We start from the raw sequence: 26454 nt of genomic DNA, 5'->3' as shown, positions 1-26454 counted from the left end.
CGCTAACACAAATCTGTTTTTAGCCTAGCGTTAGTGCAGACATTCCCTGATGTCGTTGTTTATAGCCTAACATTAGGTTTTTACTTCTGGCGTTTGTGTTTGCACAAAGTTGCGTTAATATGTGGAGATTATCATGCTGGACAAAATGTGAAGCTATCATAATAAATGTGTGTTTGCCACAGAGCTTATTTTCTGCAATAAACCAAAATCTAATAGAACCCCCCCCCCCCCCTTTCTGTCGAGGGCGCCTCTTCGATGCTGACTTTCAGGTTGGCCAACAACATCTCTGCACCACTTTAGAGTCAGGGTAGTCATCCTCTTAGGACACTAATGTGTGCACCACCTTCATCCCAATGTATCCAACAGTTGAGTTATTTCTGTCCGTACAGATGTGTAACTACTGACTGCCCTGCTCATCTGGCTACAACCTCATCTATAGTTTAGGAAAAACAACTAGTTTTATTTTGTATTCTTGCATTCCAAATAATCTCTGACATCAGATATTACAGCATATAGAAATATATTTTGAGTACTGTACCACATCAACTGTACAGTTTGTATTTGCTCAAGTCAAACTTCATTATTATTTACAATGTCATTATTTACAGTCAGTGTGCATATTGTCATGTGTTACCAACATCACTTACATCTTCACTGCTTTACAAACAGTAAAAATACGTTGTTACAGACACACACACACAGTAGATATTTACACTTTGAAAGGATGTACCGGTTCATACATCTGCGCCTAATACTGTAGTTATTAGTCAGTTCAGAAGTGCTTACAACAACCCACGCTATAAAGCAAGCTATGCTATCACACCGAGAGAACAAGAGACCCAAATGGAAGGCAAGACAAACTCTATACCTCAGGCAAAAATCGCACAACATATTTGACATGAGAGGTTAAGACGGTGAAAAAGGTAATGAACATAAAAGCCAAAGCCGGACCCTCAATAAAATAACGATCTGTTACAAAGAGAGGCAGGGATAACATAACACCGAACCCGCAATGAGTCATTATGCTACCAATACTGTCTCTCAAAATTGAGCATGATAGTTCATTCCTGAACTTTGAAACAGAAGTTTGGCAAAGTTGTCTTTTTTATGACAACCATAGCTAAGTCTATTCACCGAAGATGATGTTGAAAATGTCACTAAGGTGGTGCAGCTTTGACTACTGACAGTTTATTGAAATGATGACCATCATTTTTACCAATCCCTAGCCGGATCCTGAATATAAGCAAACCTTACCCAGAGGTGGCTTATCAGAAAACGCCCCTATGATCTCTTTATCGATCTTTGTTAAAATAGTGCTTGTTACAGTTTTGGAAGGCATAAATAAACATATTTTGTCCTTATGTTTATTTATGTTCATCATTGTTTTGTGTGTTGTTGCGTTAAGTTATTATGAGGCAGTCAGCATGTGCTGTACTTTTACTTTCTGGAATGAAAACCTATCATGGAAACTTTGTCAGGGAGTCTTTCTCTTTGTCCACAAATCCCCACAAAAATCTGTTTGTGGAAGTGAGACCAAAAAAGCAGAAGAGTGAACACAAACAGAAATGCTGAATTTGGCAATCTTACGTTCAAGTGGGATAGAATCACCAATAAAGAAGTTGAACAATCAAATGTACTCCTTTATGCTGATGATATTTAAAACGTACGCTCTCGTTTTCAAACTATTGGTTAAAACTATGCCTCAGTCCCAATACTATGCCTCAGTCCCTAAAAGATCTGATCTTGAACCTTCTGTTCAACCCATATCTGTTGGATAAATATAGCAAACTATTCAAATATCAAAACTTGCATTCATTTAAAAAAGAAAACAATTAAGCTCTTGGAGAGAAACAAATGTTTTAGCCTCATGTAATGCTCCTTCAACTTTCGAGAGTGGCAGTCACTCTTTTTGCAATAAATAAATATCTGACAGATGACAGCATACTTTTCTTCTGAGCTCTGAATCAACAGGATTCAGTTCATCCACAGTGAGGGGTTAAGCATGAAAACACACAAGTATGTACAATGAATCACAAGTCTCTTTGAACAGAGACTATTAACAATCTAAAAAAACCTACATCAAACATTTAACAAAAAGAGCTAAAATGACCAAAAATATATTATGTTTTGGATACAACCACTGTTACGAAACATCAGAACGTTTCATCTTGGAGTCTGCCCTTTTTCACAACCTCTTAATACAGTACATAGCACTATCCAACACATATGGAGGCAATATTGTAAGGTACAGCTATGAACACTGCTTTGCCCCAATTGCTCTCATTTCTAGTCAGGGCCATCTATCTTGTCAACTGAAAGAAAACTGACGCTTGCAGATTGTGTCAGCCATATTCAGCTAACAACCACTAAAACACTGATGACAATTTTCTAGCTAACCCTTTTTAAATAAGAGCAATGTTTAAAGGGATCTTCAACATGCATGCACTATGTTAAAAGTCTGAGGCTAAAACTACACACACGCACTGTGTATTCAATTGCTCAGCTTGTTTGTTTTTGGAATAAGGGTTTAAAGACACAACCCTCCTAAACACTTGGTTCTTAAATATCTATTTTAAAGGAATAGTTTGGATGTGAAGTGTTGTTGTATGAGGTACTTATCCATAGACAGTGTGTCACCTAGAGCAGAGGGTAGTTTGGATAAACCAGATGTGGGCACAGCAGCTAACCAAGCTACTGCTGTGGTAGGGGGCATTAGTGAACTAAATAGTTAGGGCCCACACAAAAAATATCCATATCAGTTTAGGCAACATTTATATTCAGAATAGTTTTAACCCTATACCTTGCAGACAGCACACAGTAAAACAAATTAAGCTTTTTTGCCCATTGAGTTTGAAAAAGGTTTTTCTCATGGCAAGGTCATAGTAATATTGTTTTAAGGTAGGCCATTTTAAAATGAGGCTGTATGCCCCCGCCCACAGCAGTAGGGTGCTTTGCTTTGCTGCTGTCCCAGTACCCCTGTCTGCTTCTGGGGTGCGGCCATCTACTGTATACACTGACTTTGGATAAGTACCTCATAAAACACCAATTCAAAACCCTTCACACTTCAATCCCTTTAATACAGCCCAATAAACACATGTTTATGTAGCATGAATCGTAACAATAAGGTTTATCGTTCACAGAGAGTAAATCTGATTCATAATAAAAACAAAGAAAAACATGGGAGGAATGAACTGTACATAAAAGTAACAAAAAACACCCTATACAAAACAGTAACAAGAAACAAACTGTACATATGGCAATACTAACGACACTGTAAGTAACATATAAGAGCTAGCATGTTTGCAAAGTGCAAGGTTTGGCTAACTAGCTTACTGCATTCAGATGTAACCTAGCATAACGTCCAAGGCCAAGAGTTATTTGTTAACATCATTGTTTTGAGGCTTAAAAACTTACATTAAAAGTCCTGTTCTGTCCAAGGACTTCCTGTTTGTAAGAGCTAGGCCTAGATGCAACTATGAGAGTTTATGCTAATCTTAGCAGCTACCATGTGCTCTTCACTGGATTTGAGGAGGTTTACACTTCAGGTTTATTCTCAATCTTACTTTGTCAAAGTCAGTGGTTGTTTTCATCCTCAAAGCCTTTTTATTTGTAAAAGTAAAACATAATTTTTCAAAAATATGAACAATATATTAAAATAATCTAAAATAATGATGTTAACTTTTCATTATCACACTCTTACAGACCTGGCTAACTAGCTAACTTGGAGATCAAGAACAATTCTGCTCTTCATTACCATGTGTTTTTCATCAACTCACAATTTCCCAGGAATATGTAGATTTAGTCTCAGACTAAATTCAATATCATGCATGCATCCATCATGTCAATACCAAAGGGTTCTCATTTTAAGAGTCACTTTTCAATTCCAACAGATTAATGGATCTGATTAGCATCAAAATAAAGTAAATCCATTTTACAGTTGGGATTTCAGCCAACATAATCAACAGCTGCCACAAATGCCAAGATGCTTTCGTATTCATTAATGTAATAATTTTGTTTAAATGATGACCGAAATTCAGATCGTTAAATCTGCCATCATTGTAAACTTCTTCATGTGCAGTGTATCAATGGAAAGTTTGACAGTTAGTATAGCCAAGGGGTTCAGGGCTTCACAAAGTTTAATTTCAAGTTTTTCTTAAACTCTAGATGGCACATTAAACATCACTGGCAGATAAGATTCAAAAGACGGTATGTACATTTTGTTTTATGATATATATACTTTTTTAATATTGATCACGAAAACTGGTGATCCTCCGGCCTCGGCTGATTGGTGGAATGGATTCAGCCCCTCCAACAGATATACAGATTTTTTTGTATCTGTTCTTCGTGCACCATTTTATCTATCTCCATGTAACTATGAATGTCCTTACTGTCCTCATCCCTCCAATGTCCCTTCCCCCCCTCACTTGTACAGCAGCTGCAGCTGGCTGGCGTGGCAGTTATTTCGGGTGATTTTGCTGTCTGGCTGGTAGAGGCTGGACGAGTTTCCGAAGGACGAAGGGATGGGATGGAGGTCAGAGATGGGGATGGGGTACCCTGGAGGAGGGGCTAAGGACCTTGGGTCGCTCTGGTGAATGGCGAGGGCCGGAGAGCTGTGGTTCTGATAGGTGACAGAGGAAGCTCTTCTCCTGGAGCGCAGGGCCTGTCGCTCAGTCAGCTGGTTCCTCAGCTCAGAGACACGCTCTTCTTTCTGAGGGGACAGAGGGGCACAGTGACTACGAAGTCATCTCTTAGGACAAGTCTTCTATTTCATGCTATGCTCATTTTGTAATACATTAGATCGTTGACAGGAGTTATTTGGAAAGATAAGAAAACAGGGATGATCAAAGTCCCAGGCTTGTTTTAGACCGGTTCACTGAACATGGCATTTACGGCTTTCATTACCAAAAACATTTGCTCACATCCATCTAGCAGGATCTAACCCTAACGATAGTTCTGATTTAGTTTAGATATGGTGTTGAGAATATGTACAATTTGAGTACATGTTAATAGTAAGGTAATGAAATGTTTATGTGTGCTACTCAAAGTCCTGAGTTTTTAGCCTCATACTTTGGCTTGTTTGAAGAAACCAGAAAAGTAATAGAGATGCCTCAATCCTGTCCTCATATGTCAATAAGTACAGTATCAAATGATTTGAGGACAATTGAAACATCTCTGTTCCCTGTGGAAGGCTGAGGGACAAATGTCATTTGTGTTGTTGTACTTTCAAAACCTAAATTTGCAAACTCAATAAACCAATATCTACATTTTTTACTTATACTTTTACATTGTGAATATGATGAAGATGGACAATAGATGGCTGTCTGACCTCCTGGATGATCTTCTGGAGCTCCTTGTTCTCTCTCTCCAGCTGTCTGGACTTCTCCTCGTCATTGTTGTTGGTGGACGAGCCGGTCTTAATGGTCTCCTGACCGTCTGACTGCCACTCCCCCCGCGTGATCAGACGCCGCATCTGCAAACCATGCACATGTTTTCCTTACTGTGATAATATTCTTGGGGCAAATAACTGGCACACAAGGACAACACCGGAGAGACACAGCCTCTGCCAAACCAACTCTGAACTTCTCTTGCCTTTTACTCCATATTAACTCATCCTAAGAAAATAAATGACATTCTACAAAACAATATCGTAAGTTCTGTCCCATCCACCTGATAAGATGGACTCCCAGATGTCCCTCCTGCTCTCTGACCCTGTGTGTCAGTTTTTCCTGTTATTATCTGAAGAGAAGATTGTATATGACAAGCAGAGTGAGCTATCAGGGCCACATCTGGACACAGCTGTGAACGAGGGGGACTGCCTTATCATACCGGGGGAAACAGCTCTCCCAAGGCTGTTTGCCTGTTCTTAGGAAGAGGAGATAAAGGGGAGAAGTAAAAGCTACAATTATTTAAAAAAAGAAGAACTAAAGGCCAACTAGATATGTGTAAGTGAAGGAGGCAACTGTTCACTGTAGAGCTTTAATGAGGATATACTTAATTTAGATTTTGGGACCAGATTACATGTAATGTCTGTGGTTATTGTAACTGGACCCTGACATTTTTTTGTTTTTATATTGAATAGTAATATGTGGGGTGATATTACACTTCCCTTGAGAGTACCTTGAATGTACAGTTGACTTCCACAGAGAATAAGAGTCGTGCCTGCTCCACTACACAGAGAAGTGTTAAATCAGTTCATTTTTTAATTACTGCTGCGTCACTGTTGACACTGATTTATCAGCCTGTCCTGTAAACAGTTTAGCAGTAGGAGTTGACCATCTCTGATTTATGTTTATTAGACAACTTTCCTGAACTTAGCTTGTATTTCTTGCAGGTACTATATATGTGTGCTGAGCAAGGCATTTCTGATGTGTTTTATTGATACCCTTCAGGGTGCTGTTTGGACATTCAATTCCATTCATTATGATTTGAAAAATGTTTAGTATGTGTGCCTTGTAGGTTATGCTATATGGTCATTTAGAAGATGTGTTAGCACAACTAAGTTGTCAGTAAGTGAGATGTCAAAGTCAAAGCAAGGAGTGCCTGCCAAGGATCGACCAGTCATCTATAAGGCCAGCAGTGTATGGGAACTCCTGGCCTCACACACTTTTATATAGTTTGCTGATGCAGCTGTTTTTAAATGGTTTGGGCCAGGCTCTTTGAAAAGAGATTTCAGATTGTTTGAAGGGGGGGGGGGGGGTCGCATGAGGCACTTCAGTGTATTACCTAGATGGTGGTTGGCAGGCAGGAGTAACAGCATAGAAGCCAATGGGCATTGCACTTCTGTAGCCGGGGGCAGCAGACTTAGCTTTTACTACTTTCGGCTCCCTCATCTCGAAGTTTTGGTAAGTAGCCTGAAATAGGGTCTGTTGAAGCTGAAGAGATTTTTATGTTTTGTTCTACAATATAAAATAATTCAGTAAACACCCCACTTGTGAACTTCCAAAGCTTTAATGTGCAACAGCGTCATGATCTTTCTTTAGGTGTTTCATGTTTGCTGTTATTATTTTGACATTTATTTTCTCCCCTGTCTTGTTTTACTTCCAGTCTTCCCCCCCCCCCCCCCCCGCCCCCCCTTGCTAATGTCTGTCCGACCTGATGATCCTTTCCCCCCCATCACCTGCTGCCCTGGGTTTTTGCCTTCCCTCTCCAGCTGTGTCTCCTCAGTGTGATTAGTCCTGTGTTCTGTCAGTTTTCCCTCTATGTTCCCCTGGTGTGGTTCGGTGTGTCATTGTTCCTGGTTTCCTGTCTCTGTCTGATCCTCTATTTCCCTCCTGAGTTTGCTACCCGTGTTCCCCGGTTTCTTCTTCATTTTGTTTTGCTGTTTCCTTACATTATGTTTCAACTTGTCTGCTCCCCATGGTTACATGTCTTTTTTTAACAGCTATATTTAGAAAAAGCTTGATTTTGTTATTTATACCTGCCTCCAAGTTTTGTACTGCATTTGGGTTCTGCCCACCTACTCACTCCGTGACACTCTAACCCTAACCCAATACACTACTTTGCCTCCATGCCGTAACTCCTGTCTGTTTATCCAAACCAGCGGTGTGCTGACTGACATACCTGCGCCTCAGGACACTTACAGTGCGTGGCCCAAGATTTCTGAAGTGAGCTGAACGCCAGGGGCCTCAGTGTGCAAAGCACAAGCTGACCACTTAAGAACAGAATTAGAGATTGGGTAATCTTAGCAAAAAGACTGGAAGCAGGGGGAAACAGCTAGCCCGACTTTGTCTAAAATAATAATAATAAAAATAAATGTAAACATTGTATCTTGTCGGTTTAATCTGCTATGACCATCGTACGCTATCAGCGAATCAGGTGTCACCCCCAATCATCAGTGTTGGACCTCATTACTGCTTTTCTGCAAATCTCTGCAGGCTCAGGTTAAACATGTGGTGAAGACTGCCCCAGTGATGGATACTCTATAGCAGCACAGTCATGTCCACGTTGTCCCAATCACAAGTTAAACTGTCATAAAGGGGCGTGTTAAGGCGACCACCTTCGTTCATTCATTCTCACTTTGTAAAATATCTTATAATCAAACTGGTCAAGAGAAGATTAAAACCCCCTCCCATAGTGAAAGTGACTTTACCTTGGGGACAAACAGGACCACCAGGGTGATGTAGACCGAGAACACGATGGCCAAGGAGGCAAAGGCGAAGGAGGCGTCCTGCTGAGAGGACAGGATCATGGTGACTGGAGCTGTGATCATACACAGCACCTGAGGAAACAGGACAGAAACAACACTTTAGTTATTGTATTACAAAAAATATATCATAGTTAGGTCAACTAGTGATTTTGAGTTGCAGCCCTAGTAAAGTAAACACTAAAGGGAACAGTAGAAGAAGACAGACAGGAAGTAAACACTAACAGGAACACAGTATGGGCTCTGGCAGTGTTTAAAGACTGGTTCATGGAAAATAAAACATTAACAGAGTTGGACAGTTACAGAAAACCTTGATCAGAGCTGCCTTCATTTTGAGTTACCCTGACTAAAAGCTCTTTATATAATAGAAAACCCAGATATACAGCTGACCTTCACCTTCCTATAAAGTCAAAGCTGAATAATGTTGTCATCTAGTAATTATTTTTCTGGATGCTTTCATATATTATTTTGCATCATTGTCATACAACCTCTCTATTTCTAGTGTAAGGCAAGGCAAGGCAAGGCAAGTTTATTTATATAGCACTTTTCAACACAAGGCAATTCAAAGTGCTTTACAAAAAATGAAAGAGATTAAGAAAATGGCATTTAAAATCAGTCATTAAAAAGAAAAGCTAATAAAATAAACATTAAAAGAAAAAAAATACATGGATAAAAGAGTGGCGAAGTCCCTCCCCTTCCGGTGGACCTCCATGGGACCTTATTTCGGAAAAAGTATGTATTGAAGTCAATGAAGAGAGAAAGATTATCTTTCGATCCCGTTTGAATTGTGCCACGAATTACACATATGATGTTTGTCAATTTAAAAGATAATTTTGCAAGTCAAAAAAAAAAAAATGTGTCGTAAAACTGTGAAGTAACACTTTTTGTTGTGTGAAACTCCCAATGAACTACATCTCTTGCACAACAACACACGTCACCAAGATGGCCGTCACTGTCTTGTCAACAAAACGATTGACTACCCTCACTATCACCACAATGAAACACGTCCAGAAAAATGTCATGCAAAGCTGCTTGCCTGCCTTCCTTTGATTCTCTCGGAACTGCCTGATCTTTTTAATGTCAACCATTTGTGCAGATAGCATGAAATCGAAAAGATCGCCGATGCTAATGTAGCATTAGCGTTAGCATTTCTCCCCCGGGTTTAAATGGTGTATTATAGATAGAATGATCACAATGAAAATTGTAAATAAGCAATCTGTATGTAAAAAACCACCTGTATGTAAATTGTAAATAAGCCATCTGTATGTCAAATATGTCTTATATGTCTTAAATGATATGATGAATTGGAAATGGGGGACCCTGATGTAAACAAGACGAAAGTCTTTCTCTGGTCTGCATCCCCTTAACAATTATATGTTTTGAGCTGTACTGTACTGTACCCAATATACAAGCTGTTAATAAACTTTTCAATCAATCAATCAACACCGGTGTGACAGCAGTGGCGCCTCCAGAAATGTTTCATAGGGGTGGCCAAATGGGGCCACTGAAAATCTTGGGGTGGCCCACCAAAACCAAGAATGTAATTGTTGTAAAAGTATAGACTAGATGAAAACAATGGCAAAGAGAATCACCTACTGATATACTTTGGTTTCTTATTTTACATTTTCTGATACTATTCATCTGAAGTGAATATAATACGGATAGTTAACATTTGACTTCAAACAACATTTAAAAGAACCTTGTTTTGTGTTATGCATACATGTGTTAGGTGATTTATTGTTTTGTTTTTTATATATGCTAGTTGTTCTTTCCTTTTAAAAAGACAAATGCAGCTTAATTTAAACAAGTTCCTTTATTGTAAGGCACAACATTTCCAGCATTCTCAACACATACAATACACAACAGCAACACAACATGTTCTTCAGTTATATTATGTCTCTAGGTTATAAATTGTTTTAGACTGAACAAAGCTGTTTGTGTCACACTGGGATCAAAGATGATTGACATGACTTTATTAAATCAAGTTTTAAAACATGACTATTTTATTTCAACAGGACCCAAAAACACAAGGGGTATAAAATGGTAAATACATACTGTGATTGAACACAAAAACACCATCTATTATTGACCTTTATAGCAAATTAAAAACATTATAAATGACACAAAACACCACCTTTTAGTGTTAGACAGAAAATAGGTGACGAGACATATTTCTATTTTTTATTTAGATTAGGCCACTGTGGTGAGAGCAATACATATAGCTTGTATTCCATTTGTTTTGGAATGTATATACTTTATAAACAAACTGGTTACCCTTTTTTTAAATTAGCATACAGAACATTATGAAAACAAACTTGACTAATGGTCGGCTCATAACCTCAGAACACAGAAGAGGAAAAACTGCATAGATTTTCGTTTCATTTTGAAGGAGCTGCAGACCTAAAGTGTGTAGAAGACTTAAATGATTACAAAGGTCACAATCACATTAATAAAACAGTACTTAGGTTTTAGTTTCACTTTTACAAAACAGAGTTCCACATGTACTTTCTAGCATGTATGGTCATCTCCTTACTAGCCCTATGCTGCTGCTCCCCTGCCAGCTCTGTCTCTCCTTTACTCTTCTTCTTCTTACAATAAGAAGAGATGTCTGTTGACTTTCTCTTCATCTTCTGCAAATTGACATTACACACAGCAGTGATTAATAGTAGCCTACGCATTACACCAGCCCAGCATACCGACATAAGCTAACGTTAGCTTAGCAAGCTAAACTAACGCTAACTAGGATAGGGGTTAGGGTTAAAGTGTGTTTACAGACAAATTATACCTGAAGTCAAGCCAGCCTTTACTGAGCCCCGAGCCTGTTTTCCAGGTCTTCCAGCGTTTTTCTCGTTTTAATGCCATTGAACACAATTTTTGATCAGCATAACAGCTAAAGGTAAGCATATCTCCGTTTGTTGCTACCTAAAGCTAACACACTAAAGCCTAAAGTGTTGTGGGGCTTAACAGGCAACGAACGTATACGACTTACCTTCTAGAAGTCAGGTGGATTTTTGTCAACTCCAGTCCAGTCAGTAGAAAGAAACGTTTTGCTGCAACCTGCTGCTCTCTGTGCGAATCTCAGAGTGGTGCGCGCTAGTATCAGAGTGGTGCGCGCGAGTATCAGAGTGGTGCGCCGAGTATCAGAGTGTTACCATAGTAGCAGAGGGAGAGGGAGGGGCTGCAGTATGAGCGTTGGAAGCTCAAATCAAGCGACTCGCTGGCTGTGTGTTTGTTGTTAAATATCAGATAAACTACTATGCATACGTGACTGGCGAGGCGGTGTGTGTGGTTGGGGGGCCAACAAATATATCAGGGTGGCCATGGCCCCCATGGCCCCCCCTGCTGGCGCCACTGTGTGACAGTACACTTCAAAGGGTTCACGAAATATGACTACTACTCTTACTGTTTAACATTTTGGGTTACTTCATGTTACTTCATGTTAAGGCTAATAAAAATGACAAGGCTAAGCCGGCTGTAATGCTAACTAACGTGCTAGCTACTAGCTAGGTAGCTAACTTGATCCAGCCACTCCTGGTCCTTTCATCAGACGGGAAGCGAAAGAACGAGCAAGACCCATTGCTGGTATGATAACAACCTGGTACTAAGCACACAGGCATCTTGTTAAAGTTATCTTATCTTAGCTATCTCTATTTTAGTGGAGGAAAACAATTGTGACATCACTTACGCGACTCTGGGATTTGTAGTCTTTCTAGTTGCGTATTTTTCATTATATTTCAACAGTTTTACGACAAACTGTGACTTTTTTTACATGGAAATGATTTTTTAAGATTGACAAACATCATATGTGTAATTCATGGCACAATTCAAACGGGATCGAAAGATAAGTTTTCTCTCTCCATTGACTTCAATACATTATTTTTCCGAAATAAGGTCCCATGGGTCGGAAGTAGATGGGCGTGACTTCGCCACTCTATAGAGTTTTTTCGGAAATGTTATGTATTGAAGTCAATGGAGAGAGAAAGATTATCTTTCGATCCCGTTTGAATTGTGCCACATATGATGTTTGTCAATCTTAAAAAATAATTTCCATGTAAAAAAAGTCACAGTTTGTCGTAAAACTGTTGAAATATAAGACTATGAAAAATACACAACTAGAAAGACTACAAATCCCAGAGTAAGTGATGTCATAATTGTTTTCCTCCACTAAGAGATAGCTAAGATCAGCACCATATATATATATAATCTATCTATATGGCGCTGGCTAAGATAAGATAACTTTAGCAAGATGCCTGTGTGCTTAGTACCAGGTTGTTATCATACCAGCAATGGGTCTTGCTCGTTCTTTCGCTTCCCGTCTGATGAAAGGACCAGGAGTGGCTGGATCAAGTTAGCTACCTAGCTAGCACGTTAGTTAGCATTACAGCCTTGTCATTTTTATTAGCCTTAACATGAAGTAACATTAAGTAACCCAACATGTTAAACAGTAAGAGTAGTAGTCATATTTCGTGAACCCTTTGAAGAGTACTGCACAAATGGTTGACATTAAACATTAAAAAGACCAGGCAATTCAGAGAGAATCAAAGGAAGGCAGGCAGGCAGCTTTGCATGACATTCTTCTGGATGTGTTTCATTGTGGTGATAGTGAGGGTAGTCAATCCTTTTGTTGACAAGACAGTAGTGACGGCCATCTTGGTGACGTGTGTTGTTGTGCGAGACCAGAGATGTAGTTCATTCAGCGTTTCAAACAAATGTGTTACTTCACAGTTTTACGACACATCTTTATTTTTTTGACTTGCAAAATTATCTTTTAAATTTACAAACATCATATGTGTAATTCGTGGCACAATTCAAACGGGATCGAAAGATAATCTTTCTCTCTCCATTGACTTCAATACATAATTTTTCCGAAATAAGGTCCCATGGAGGTCCACCGGAAGGGGAGGGACTTCGCCAAATACAGTAGTGCAGGAGTGGGTCCTACACCTGGAAATGAGTTAGCAATCTACCACTATTATCCTTCGTAGCAAAGGTAATGTTTTTTACAACATGTTTTTTGTACGATTCGCAAATTAAGGTATGTCCGAGCAAGATTTTCCCGTTTTGTTCTATGAAGCTCCTATGTGGCTTTTAACCAATGGTTAACACATTTCTGAATAAGACTACCATCACGCAGGACATTAACTTAGCGGTGGTGAAGTCATGTGATGTGATGTTATTTTTTTTAAGCCAAATGTAAGCTCTTTTCTACAATGAATGCATTTATCCTTTAACAATGTTGTTAGGTGTTAATACTTGATTACACTCCCCTAACCCACAGAGCTTATGTTTGGCAGTATCAAAATCCCCTTGTATTTAACCAACATGTTTTTACTATCATCTATCTGCATTAAGACATCATTCACTTTTGTTTGTTGTTATAATGCTACTCATTATGTACCAACAAGGCTTAATCTGACCCAGAAAGAGGATGTGAGAGGGTGGCAGGAAGAGAAGAGGAGAGACATCAGAGGGAACATGAGGGAGGTGGACGTGAGGCTGCTGATCGATACAGATCAATAGACTTCGCTGAGCAAAAGCTGAAAATCCCCTCCAGACTGTCCAGTGTCGGTCTGACATCAGAGGACGCCATGTTTCCTGCTTTGTCATCACTCACACAGCAACACATAAAGCCTACCTCCGCTCACACACAATTCATCTCACCAAAGTCGCTGTCACAAATAGCATTCTCACTTTGTGGATCTGCAGACAGACTGCTCACACTCTGCAGCCTTCTCACAGACAACTTTGAAGAACAGACCAAAATAGCAACTCTTAAATCAACATATTCTTTGTTTGTTAACTTTGAAGTGAACGGCTACCAGCAACCACTACCACAGCTGTAGAGATGACTGAAAATGACATTGATGAGATGGATATATCTGCCATTACTATTTGACGAAGACAGAAACAGAGAAGAAATACCTATCAAACTGAAAAGGGTGAGAATAAAAACCCAAAGTCAAATCATATGAAATAAAATTGCCGTTTAGTCTGTCCATCATGCTTACAAAATGTACTGAAGCTAAACAAAAACTTGCATCCTTTTTCATCCTTATCCCATCATGTGTTTCCAATAAGTGAAGTCCAAGTGAAATCAGTGTCAGCTAATTCTGGAGATAGTCAACACAATCATTTAAAATCATGTTCGGAGTTATTTAAAACAACTTCTGTCAAGAGTCTAGTCCAGGGGTGTCAACTTGGCTGGACCAGTAACATCACAGCATAACAACCTATTAAGAACAACAACTCCAAACGGTTCCCTTTGTTTTAGAGCAAAAAAGTACATTCTGAAAATATTCACATTTAATGAAATGAACTATCTCTTTCCAAATGAAATTATTTGACATTCATTTCCACATCTGTGTAGTCATCCTGACACACCACCATACAAACTAAAGTGGGAACTATTAAGGAAGAAAGTGCCTTGCAAATATATAAGTGTATACAAAATACATAAAAGTCATGAAGATTGCAGTTAATGTCTTCTCTGTAATTTTTACACCTTGCAAACTCATCCGTGTGGGTCGGATTGGACCCGGTTTTGGCCTATGGGCCGTATGTTTGACACCCCTTGTCTAGTCAGTAGGAGCAAGTCAAAGTCTAAGTCAAGATCCGAGTCAGTAGAGCATTGTACACCCCCTCCCGCACCCTCCACTCTTCGTCCGAAGGACTTCTCACCGTCCCAAGCTATCGCCTCAAAACCATGGGTGCTCGAGCTTTCAGCTGCTCGGCTCCCAGACTCTGGAACTCCCTGCCACTACACATCCGACAGTCTGATTCCATAACAACATTCAAAACCCAACTCAAAACCCACCTGTTCAAACTGGCATTTTCTTTATAAACTGTACCCTGTGTCCTTTTGTGTCCTTTTGTAGTCAATTTCCTGTTGTTTGTCTTGTCTTACCCCGGCTGATACTTCACTAAATCCACTGTTTTAATTTGTAAGGTAAAATTGTAAATGTAAATTGTAAATCTGTAACCCTGTAAGGTGTCCTTGGGTGTTATGAAAGGCGCCCCCCAAAATAAATGTATTATTATTATTATTATTATTGTCAAAGTCAAAGTCTTGACTTAGTAAAGACAACCCCAAGTGAATCAAGACAGTATAATAATCAGATCTGGATCTTCACCAGAACTGTAGGTGTGCTGCAGCCTGAGGAGAGCAGCACCATCACGCAGAGTGCAGTGCTGTTTACACACAGTCACTCACATCATTATGGCCTTTAAACGACAGCAGCCAGAACCACACTGACCTCCACACACATCAAACTGCTTGGTATTATTTCATATTCTGCTTTTTGATAAAGCAGTTACCAGGGCGCATCATAGCCTCCTTTCAACCTTTTTGGAGCAAAGGTATCGTCTCCTTTATTTTTCACTGAACCATATGCAGTACAACCACTATGTGTCACATGAGACCATCTACAATAGAAGATACACAATATTGTTTATAAAATAGTGGCAGTTCATTATATTGAAATGTATTTACCAAACTCATTTCAATCTTTTTTTATTTGTATCAATATTACAGGAACTTCCTGATGTCAAATCATCATGTGTGTTCTGACAGCTCCGCTCTGTGTGTATGTGTATGTGTGTGTGTGTGTGTGTGTGTCTGTGTGTGTGTGTGTGTGTGTGTGTGTGTGTAGCTTTGATAACTGGTACTTGTTTCCAGAAGAGATTATGAATGTGTGACATAAAAGCAGCTGAGTTAAGTGGGAACACTGTACATATGTTAAGCTCTGGGTTTCGTTTGCCACGCACTCAAATAATGAACTACTCATATTTTATGGAAGACAAGAATGATATCTTCCCACTGTGATTGGTTGTTTGTCATTACTTGACAAGCAGTTTGCGCTGATGTGTTACAAACAAAAAAGTGAAACTGCTTTCATAAAAGGACGCAGTCACGCAGCCGTAGTGCCCTGGTCACACCATTGATAATATGTGCGTGTACATTGACAACAGTGGATTCAAGCACGCAAAAAACCGCAACATTTTAACAGCCCCTTATGAGACCTGAAACTATTATTTTTCTCCAGACGTTATCAGTAACCTCCCCCGGAATCGGCTCCAAATCACCAGCAGCATCAATGGACAGTTGATGCTGTGTCACATGTCATCTTTAACTGACATTGCTTTAAAATGACCTCTCAGAGGAAAGGATGTGTCTTTTGTTAAATGCCTGTTGCCTCGCCTCGTCGCTCCCGAGTCTCTTCCTCATTTCCTCCACTTGCATATCCCTAAAATGCGAGTAGACCGAGCGGAATTGAGGACATACACACTGGGAGAAAAGCCTTTTGTGTCTGCTACTCTGGAAAATCAAAACAACACATTGTGAACAGTTTTTTGGAACTAAATCCCACAGATACAGTGAAGTCCCATGAAATATTGACCACTCCAAATGAGCAGGTGGCAGAGGATCCCATAAATAGATCCCAGAGCCAGCCATTGCTACGATCAACTCATGTGTTTCAGAGCGAGGCGCTGACAGAACACTCGCTCATGAAGAGCACAACAAAGCAGGAGAGGAAACACAGCGGTAAACACACGATTCTTTCTCAGTACCAATTTACATTTCACCTACTTACTGTAGTTAAGGCTTGATTTAAGCTTTGTTCAGTGCATAATGGATAATCCTCAGAGATGAATTAAAATACCACGAAGGGAATGGAAATCACAAAATCAGACGCGCCGGAGATGTTGCTGATTAAAAAGCCTTGCAAGTCTGTGTGTGTGTGTGTGTGTGTGTGTGTGTGTGTGAGAGTCAGTCAGCTGATTGATGGTGTGTGCACTTCTCTTTTAAATGATCCCACAGAGCAGAATGCTGAAGCTCGGTTGCATTGAAAGCACTTCTTGTTCTTAGATTCTTATCAGAAAACTGAACAATCTACCAGGGACAGAGCGAACAGGCCCACACACACACACACACACACACACACACACACACACACACACACACACACACACACACACACACACACACACACACACACACACACACACACACACACACACACACACACACACACACACACACACACACACACACACACACACACACACACACACACACACACACACACACACACACACACACACACACACACACACACACACACACACACACACACACACACACACACACACACACACACACACACACACACACCATCACACCAGAGATGTTTGAAGAACACCTGGGGGGAGTGTCAGAGTTATTCACACAGAGCAGATGAGGATCCTGCAGAAACCTTGTCAGTATGTCCTGCCTGCCCTGTCACACAGACAGGATGAAAGGAGTTTCAGAAGCAGCACTGCATACTGAAGCCTGACTGATCACCAATATTTGATGTATTCGTTTATCACATTTGAACAATAAATACCAACACATTATATCTATGATTTAGAAATTGAAATCATCTGTCCACCACCAAAGAGCAAAACTACACCTCCTCTTCACAATCCTGCATAAGTTAAGAGACCTTTATCAAAGATGTTTGTACATGTTATTGTACAAAACCCCCAGATATTAAATCAAAAACACTAATATCAACATCAGTCTCAGAAATGGAATGTAGGTCTAAGTATAAGGTTAACTACATCAAGGGGTTTTATTCATCTCACTGTGATATTTGTGTTTATGCTCCACCATTAAGACAAACACAGAACAACAAGAAAAATGCTGATATAATCTCGTCACATAAGCCAGACCATTGGAAGTGCTGGTGCATTAGTTTCAAATGGGCTAAATGAATTAAAGGGCTAATATTTGATTTATTTGTCTGGCCAAGGTGCAGTGAAACCAACAAGTCCTCCAACTCATACGACCAAATAGGTCGATTGTTCAAGCGCGTATTACGACCTATAATCACGTTTTAAAGTTTTCAACCTCTAGTGCTCCCGTTGACTGCAAACGCTCCGGAGGGTCCTATATTCACAAATAACCCTCTCTGGAAAATCCTAAATTATAGAATAGTTTGGCCATTAAATGCTTTTTGATTAGATTTCTAGCGAGAAGTGTATATTGTACTTTTAGCATCCACGTCCAGTGGATGTATAGGATCTATAGTTTGATAGATATTACGAAGATGATTTGAGGTCTCGCCAGGAGAACGTGTATACTATGTCTTTCCCCCTATTCATTTCTATTGACGGCAGCGTCCATGTAAAGTTGGCGTCAACCCCCAAATTATTTTACAGTGAAATCTGCCGTACTCATCCACTAAAAAACATCAGCTTATCCTTGTTAATTACACGACATTAATTGGTTTAAATTGTGTACAATGCTTTTGTGTTTTTCCCTTTAGATTCTGAGACACATTTCTTTTTTCAGAGGTTTTGATAGGCTAAAACATCGAACTACCCATAATCCTCAGCTATCGTTGAAGCTCGGTGATTGGATGTTTTAGCCGCAATGCACGCTGGGATATGGTGTTTATGCGATGTGAAATCTTTGAAAGTCATCACATAACGGCATTGTAATACACGGTTCGGCTGTATTAAATATTACACATCTAGTTTTCTATTTATAGAGCCCTGATGAGAAGACCTTTGGACAAACTGGAAGAAATGCCGCCGAAACTGAGTATGTGACGTGGATCATAAATATATTAGCAATTAAACAACATCTTCCATTTCTCTTCACATTTCCATTTCCTTGCAGTATCAACATTAATTCGGCTGACTTTTATATTTGATCCAATTGGTAGATATGTTATATTTACACCATAACGGTGCACAGCTGATAGAAAGGGACTTGTCGTTTTTTAAAGATATTACTGATTTTCTTTGAATATAAGAATGTAAATACTGAGTTGAGAGAATAGCCAGGGGGTTTGGGTGATGGGAGACACATCTATGGAATCACAATTTAAATAGCTTACCATTCAATTACGGATATACCTTTCTGTACTGGAAAGTATAATTTATTGTGTTAACACTGTAAACTTGACAGTTTTTTAACCCGCACCGCCTAGTGGTTAAAGCACGTTATTGCATTTAAAAAAATTTTGTTGTTAAATGTTATATTTGATGAAAAAAGTTAAATATTAAGAGTAACCTACATACAAAATAAGGGGAAAGTAGAAGGTCAATGATAGAAATATAGAATAGAAAATATCAAGAAGATACTGTAGTGATCTCTACAATAAAACAGTTTAGTGCAGGACGTCCAAAGATATGAATAGGAGGATGTGCAAAACAGACAAACTAATAAGGCTTTATTTAAACATTAAAGAATACTTTAAGTTAAGGTCTTCTTTTGAATAAGAAAACAAAGTTGGGGGTATCTCCCTCTCTCTAGGTCGAATAAGAATTTTTTTTCGGGGGTATCTACAGATAAATATTAAGCCTTACAAAGTACTAAACGTCTAATATATTGCAGTTTATTTTGGCACTTGACAATCACCTTCCCTGAATTTGACTCAGGTGTAACTAAAGTCTGATTTAAGGGTTGTATACATTTCACATCATTAATCAGAATCTGCAAAGTAACACAAATAAATGTAGTGGAGTAAAAATACCAGGTTAACCTCTGAATTGTCGTGGAGTAGAATTACAAAGTAACAATAAATTGCATGTTGTACATGCTGCTGTAACAAAAACATTTCCCAACTTGGGATCAATAAAGTATATCTTATCTTAAGATGATCGATGGCTTCTGCCATATTTGCAAAATGTGCCTCTGAACCTTGACAAGTGCATGTTTCAGTCTTATCAATGAACAACAGGAGGGGTCACAGACATAAGACCAGCTGTTAAATAAAGCTCTTCTGACCTTAGCTGGCATGTGGGTATATATATTAATGCTGCCCATTATGGGCACAAGCAATTTTCACCCATTTATTTAAAAAAAATGTGTATTTGATAACACCAATGTGTTTTGTATCCCCTAAACCTCCAGGGGTGTACACAGTTTAATACTGGCAACTTCTAATTATGGGAAATATGAAAACTACAATTCCCAGTAGAGACGTGCCATAGAACATGTTGCGAAACACACAATAGCCAGCATGTGTAATTCTGGAGGGTGGGGCTGGACCCGTTCGAGTCCAGTTTTGGAGTCTGCCGTGGTTTCATTCCATTTCAAAGAGCTGTTTGATGCCCGGCGTAACCTTGTCGCACTGCCACTCCAACATCCAATCACAGAGCTTGAGGACTAATCACAGGGTTTGTCAAGCAAGGCGGATGTTGTAGTCCCAAACGATAGCTGGGGATTCTGGGTAGTGTAGTGTCTTCGGAAACTGTAGTGTCTAAACTCCTAAAAAACTATTTGTTTCTCCGAATCGAAGGTTAAAAACACAAAAGCATTGTACACAATTTAAACCAATCAATGTTGTGTAATTAACAAGGATAAACTGATGTTTTTTAGTGGATGAGTAATGCAGATATCACTGTGTAATCATTTGACAGTGAGGGGAATATATCCGGTTTTATTATGAAAACTTCGAGACCGGAAATACTGTTTTCACCCCGTGAGGGTTGACGCCAACTTTACATGGACGCTGCCGTCAATAGAAATGAATAGGGGAAAGACGTAGTATATACACGTTCTCCTGGCGAGACCTCAAATCATCTTCATAATATCTATCAAGCTATAGATCCTACACATCCACTGGACGTGGATTCTAAAAGTACAATCCAGGATAGCAAACAGGCGTGTCTTTGTTGAGGGGAACCTGGGTCCCACTCGCAGTGAGGAAGGTGCCATGACACCTCACCTGTCCCTGATCCAGAAGCTGCCAGGCCACACATTTGGCAACTCAGATTATTGTTACTTGTGTTTAATGTTAGAATAAATGTAAAAAAATGCCAATCACTGTTTAACATTCTAACGTGGCATTTTCTTGTTTTGTCTAAAAACAAAAAGAGATTCAGTATTCAATTACTGTATAAAACAATGCAGGAAACAACTACTCTTCAGCAATGAGAAGCTGTAGCTGGGTCACAGTTGGCATGGAATATTATATAACCTGAAAAGTAACTCAAAATGATAGTCGCCAATACATGTTCTGTCAATTGACTTCATCACTATTCATATACATTTAAACAAAGTGCATGCGTGTGCACAGAGAAACACATGTCTCTTAGGCGTGTGTCATGTGACCGTGTCCCTGATGATGAGGACACATCACTCCAGCTCTGTGTTCCCCGGGCACGCTGCCGAGCGTTGTCATAATTTAGTCACAAATCCCAGACAGCAGAGCCACAGGCCGCATTCTGTCTCATGTAACCCAACAAAGGGGGCTGGACGTGAGCCCCCCCTCACACCCCAGGAGTGTGAGAGGGAGAGAGGAGGTCAGAGAGAAAGTCACTGCCTGCTGAGAGGCCGGGCTGTGGGATCGGAAGTGAAGGACTGAGTGTGCAGAGCCTGCAGAGAGGCACACTGCTGACACACACACAGGGTCCAACAAACACCAGACTTTCAGCCTAGAGCCCGCTGTTTATCCTGTGTAAACCTACACCAAGATTCATTCATTTGAATGTACTTCCGTATCTTAAATGAAATTACAAACATACTATACGGTTGAAGTTGACAGCGCAAAGGTGTTCTCGGTCCACCACATGCAGTGCACCAAGTATTCAAGTTGAACCGCTGGCCACCTTGAGCCGGCCTGATTCTGTCATGTCACTGTCCTGCATATTTGTGTCCACTGCCAGCCAGGAAGGACGCTGCTTCTGTGTGTGTGTGTGTGTGTGTGTGTGTGTGTGTGTGTGTGTGTGTGTGTGTGTGTGTGTGTGTGTGTGTGTGTGTGTGTGTGTGTGTGTGTGTGTGTGTGTGTGTGTGTTAGGGGTTTCACAACTACCAATATTTACTAGTCGACACGTTTTTCAAAATAGCAGTCGACTAGTCGTTACGTCATAATAAAGACACACAGAGAGAGGTGTACAACTGTATTTTATATCAGAACTCATACAGTTACATTAAACACTGCATTTTAGTTTGTGTTACATGGCTGAGTAAATAACAAACAGTAACTGGACTTAGTAAATAACAAACAGTAACTGGACTTAGTAAATAACAAACAGTAACTGGACTCACCAAAATCGACAGCAAACAACTCTGTTTACTGAAATGCCACGTAAATCCAGTGCGCAACAGCGCATTGCGCAACACTTTACTCGCTGTCCTCCACGATAACGTCCACCTTTCCAGATTGTTGGTTTGCGTCGAGGAACACCAACGCATCGACATGTGAGGGAAGGAGGCTTGACCGCTTTCGGGTGACAGTGTTGCCTGCCAGGGAAAAAACCCTCTCACTCGGGGTGCCTGTGGCTGGAATAGCTCCTCGAAAGCTTGGCTAAACGGAGGACGCGGTGCACGTTTTCTGCCCACCACTCCAGTGGGTTATCCATTGTGGGGATATGCGGTGTCCGCTGGCAGTAAACCCTAGCTCATCATCCGCATCACTGTTGACCCGTTTTTTCTTGCTGCTCGTCTGCCTCTGTCCTGTGCTGACGCCGGTCCGTTGCTCACTGGTGCTAGCATTACTGCTAGTGCTAGCTGTCGGCAGCGGGAGCCTCATCTTCAGATGGTTGCGCATAGCAGATGTATTTTTGTTGTACTTCAGTACAGCTGTACACAACTGACACTTCACTGTGGAGTTGGTTACATCTTTGTTGAAGTACTGCCATACATAAGAATGTCAGACGTGTTTTGGAGCATTTTGCAGCACCTCGTTTACCTCCATTTTTTTCACGACTAGGGCCTACAGCGCCGACTAGTGGTAAAGGTAGTCGACTAGTCGATTAGTTGGTGAAACCCCTAGTGTGTGTGTGTGTGGGGGGGGGGGGGGCAACGACAAGTGCGCACATGAAACAGTTTTTTGTATAACTCCTCAGCTCATCCTCTGTCCCACAGCATCAGCTGACTACCAAAAGCAGTCCAGATGGCCCAGACAGACAGACCGCAGGCTCCAACAGTCAAAAACACAGGTTTCTCACACACACACACACACACACACACACACACACACACACACACACACACACACACACACACACACACACACACACACACACACACACACACACACACACACACACACACACACACACACACACACACAGTGTTACTCACAGCAACATTGTAGATGGCCATGCCCACCGCCCGGTGGTCGTTGATCTTCTCCGTGGAGATGGACTTGGTCTCGTAGGCCAGGAAGATGCCAAGCAGCAGCAGCAGGCCTTTGTATCCGTACACCACACCTGAGGGCATCACACACAGTTTTATAGACCAGGCCAGTGGTTGGACATTCTCCACATCATGTCCACTGACTCCACTCACCCAGCCAGGTGTTCATCTTCTCAGAGCTGCAGTGCTCCAGGAGAGGCTGGATCAGGACGTCCAGGTCTCCTTTGGGGGCTTCTCTGGTGAATTTCTTTAACACACACACACAACATGAACACACAGGTGAGGAGAAGCAACACACTACAACCTCTACAGAATACATGTGACATCTTTGATTTAGGGAAAGTACATTTGCTCAAGTGAGACTATTTTAAGTCTGTGTCTGCTAATGTTTCAATATAATAAGTTCATCAAAATTGGCTTAAAAATGCTTAATTAGTGCCAAAATTAAAATGAGTGAAACTAATTACAATAGAACAAAATTGAGTATTTATAGGATCTGTACTGAAACCGATATCGTCATTCATCATGGAGAAATTGGAAATATTTGCCAGATACCAGATTTTTCAAATTTGAAGTTTTTGTTCATTCTGCCAGTATTGTGTGTGATGAAATGATGAATCAATAATAAGAAAGATCATTACAGAATAATTGATAGCGGAAGTTATCAGTTTTTATTTGTTGCCCTAAACATTTAAAGGGCCTGACTGACAGAATAATCAGAATATTACACTCTTGCGTAAAATACTGCCAAATTAATAATTAAAATCTAACTATAGAAAAATGCATTAATTAATCTTTATTGCAAACAGTATAGCTAGAATATGCTTCTTACACTTACTGGGCGTTTTGGAACATTACATAACTGACATTTATTGTGTAATGTAAACACATAACTTCATTAAACTTGAATTGTTGAAAAACTTTTCAATTAATAAATCACTTTAATCCATATGTTAATGTAGCAGAAAATAATTGTAAAAAGTGAATTTCTCATTTAGTTATGTTTAATATTTAATTTGTTTTAACACCAGTTCATTTAAATAAGGAATACATAATAATAATAATAATAATAATAATAATAATAATACAATATTAATATTATTATTAATCCCAGAGGATACATTTCCAGCTAGCAGTCCACATATTATATTAGCATTTCTTTATTGTTTGGTCCAATCAGGACTTGAACAAACAACTCTGTGGTTCCCACGTCTCCCACCCCCATTATTGTAACAAATAAATTAATGATATTTAATGTTTTTGGCAAGTTCTGAAGAAATAACAGTGGAGCGTGTGATCATACCTCCACTGTGATATGTAGAGGGTCAACAATCTGCCAGAGCATGAGCAGTAAGATGTCGATGGCCAGCAGCACGCCGACTGTGGCGTAGAGTTTCCACGGCTCCAGGTGCTGTGGGGAAACAGGGGTCACTGAAGCAGGGATCAGGAGCATGCACAAATCCTCTCTTTCTGATTGTGTGAGAGAGAGATTTATGAAGCCATAAATAGAGCGGTCTGAGCTGAAGAGAGACCAATGATCCATCACTAACTGAACCAATTCAATCTGGCCTGGGAGCAGCGGGCCTGACAGAGACCCTCACTCAGTCGATAATAAACAAAGGTGTACCTTTATGTTCTCGCCCTAAAGAAAGACACATTCTGTGAGAACAGCTCCAACGCTACAAAGTGGATATTGATTTTGTTGCATAAAATCACAGCTTTCTGTTTATTCAGCTGGAGTGAATATTTCTTTTTGAGCACAATCTTATCCAGTCTTCACGCCAGCTGGTGCTTTTAGGAAGCGTTGCAAAGGCAGAGCAGAGATAAAGCTGGGTATATCTCGGAAATGTTCACAATGACATTTGTTTTAGTCTAATGTTTAGTGCCAATCTAACCTAATAACTTTGAAATGTGGACTGGCAATATTCAAACTACATTACTAGAAGCAGAGTATTTGTTAAACGGGTTCTATTCTGCTCATGTTCAGGTTCATATTTGTATTGTGTGTCTCTACATGCTTTAATGTTCACAAAGGCGCCAATAAAGCATAGAAACATGTCTCTTTATTTCTTTCATTTCCTGTACGATATAGAGCAACAGTTGGCTAGGCATTTACTAGAGCCGGAGATACGTTTTCGTCCCTTCCAATGCGTGCACTTTGCTCTGCATCGGCCAATCAGCTTGCTACTGCCTCACTGTGATTGGGACCCAGGGACCCCTCAAAAACACGCCTGTTTGCTAATCTGCCTCCTAAATGGTGGAATCAGCTCCCCATTGACATCAGGACAGAAGAAAGTTTGCAGATCTTCCGTCACAGACTGAAAACACATCATTCGATTGTACCTCGGTAATTAAATTCTACAAGTAAAAAAAGCTCTTCAATAGTTAATTTAGGCCTTGTAACTGATTCACCAGCACTTACAATGGTATGACTTACTCAAAGTGAATATATCTGAAAAAAGCAGCCTGTCCTCCTACAAAAAACGACCATATAGGTCGATTGTTCAGCAGCTTATTACGACCCTGAGTCACGTTTTAAAGTGTAGCACCTGTAGTGGTCGTGTAAGAAACAACATGCTCCCGTTGATTGCAAACGCTCCGGAGATTCTTTTATTCACAAATAACCCTCTCTGGAAAATCCTAAATTGTAGAATAGTTTGGCCATTAAAATGCTTTTTGATTCGATTTCTAGCGAGAAGTGTATATTGTACTTTTATAATCTACGTCCAGTCGATGTGTAGGATCTATAGTTTGATAGATATACGAAGATGATTTGAGGTCTCGCCAGGCAGCTTCCATGTAAAGTTAGCGTGGGTGAAAACAGTTTTTCCGGTCTCAAAGTTTTCATAATAAAACCGGATATATTCCTCTCACTGTCAAATGATTACACAGTGATATCTGCATTACTCATCCACTAAAAAACATCAGTTTATCCTTGTTAATTGCACAATATTGATTGGTTTAAATTGTGTACAATGCTTTTCTGTTTTTAACCTTTGAATCAGAGAAACAAATAGTTTTGTAGGAGTTTAGACACTACAGTTTCCGAAGACACTACACTACCCAGAATCCCCAGCTATCGTTTGGTACTACAACATCCGCCTTGCTTTACAAACCCTCAAGCTCTGTGATTGGATGTTGGAGTGGCTGTGCGACAAGGTTACGCCAAGTGTCA

The 26454-nt window shown here is 40.1% G+C and overlaps 1 protein-coding gene across 1 annotated transcript in view; it reads right to left on the bottom strand.

Moving 5' to 3' along the window:
- Window positions 1–503: 503 nt before the first annotated feature.
- Window positions 504–26454, bottom strand: part of LOC117535956 (gamma-aminobutyric acid type B receptor subunit 1-like) — a gene marked incomplete at its 5' end in the record, with an annotated part of 74474 nt that continues 48523 nt past the window's right edge. The window contains 6 exon segments of the mRNA XM_034200635.1: window positions 504–4708; window positions 5327–5470; window positions 8090–8218; window positions 23226–23353; window positions 23433–23526; window positions 24583–24690. Of these exon segments, the coding sequence (XP_034056526.1) occupies window positions 4421–4708; window positions 5327–5470; window positions 8090–8218; window positions 23226–23353; window positions 23433–23526; window positions 24583–24690 (891 nt within the window).

This window comes from Gymnodraco acuticeps, unplaced genomic scaffold, assembly GCF_902827175.1.
Source record: "Gymnodraco acuticeps unplaced genomic scaffold, fGymAcu1.1, whole genome shotgun sequence".
Lineage (NCBI taxonomy): Eukaryota > Metazoa > Chordata > Actinopteri > Perciformes > Bathydraconidae > Gymnodraco > Gymnodraco acuticeps.
The sequence above is the reverse complement of the archived record's forward strand: the minus strand, read 5'-3'. Positions and strand labels throughout refer to the sequence as shown.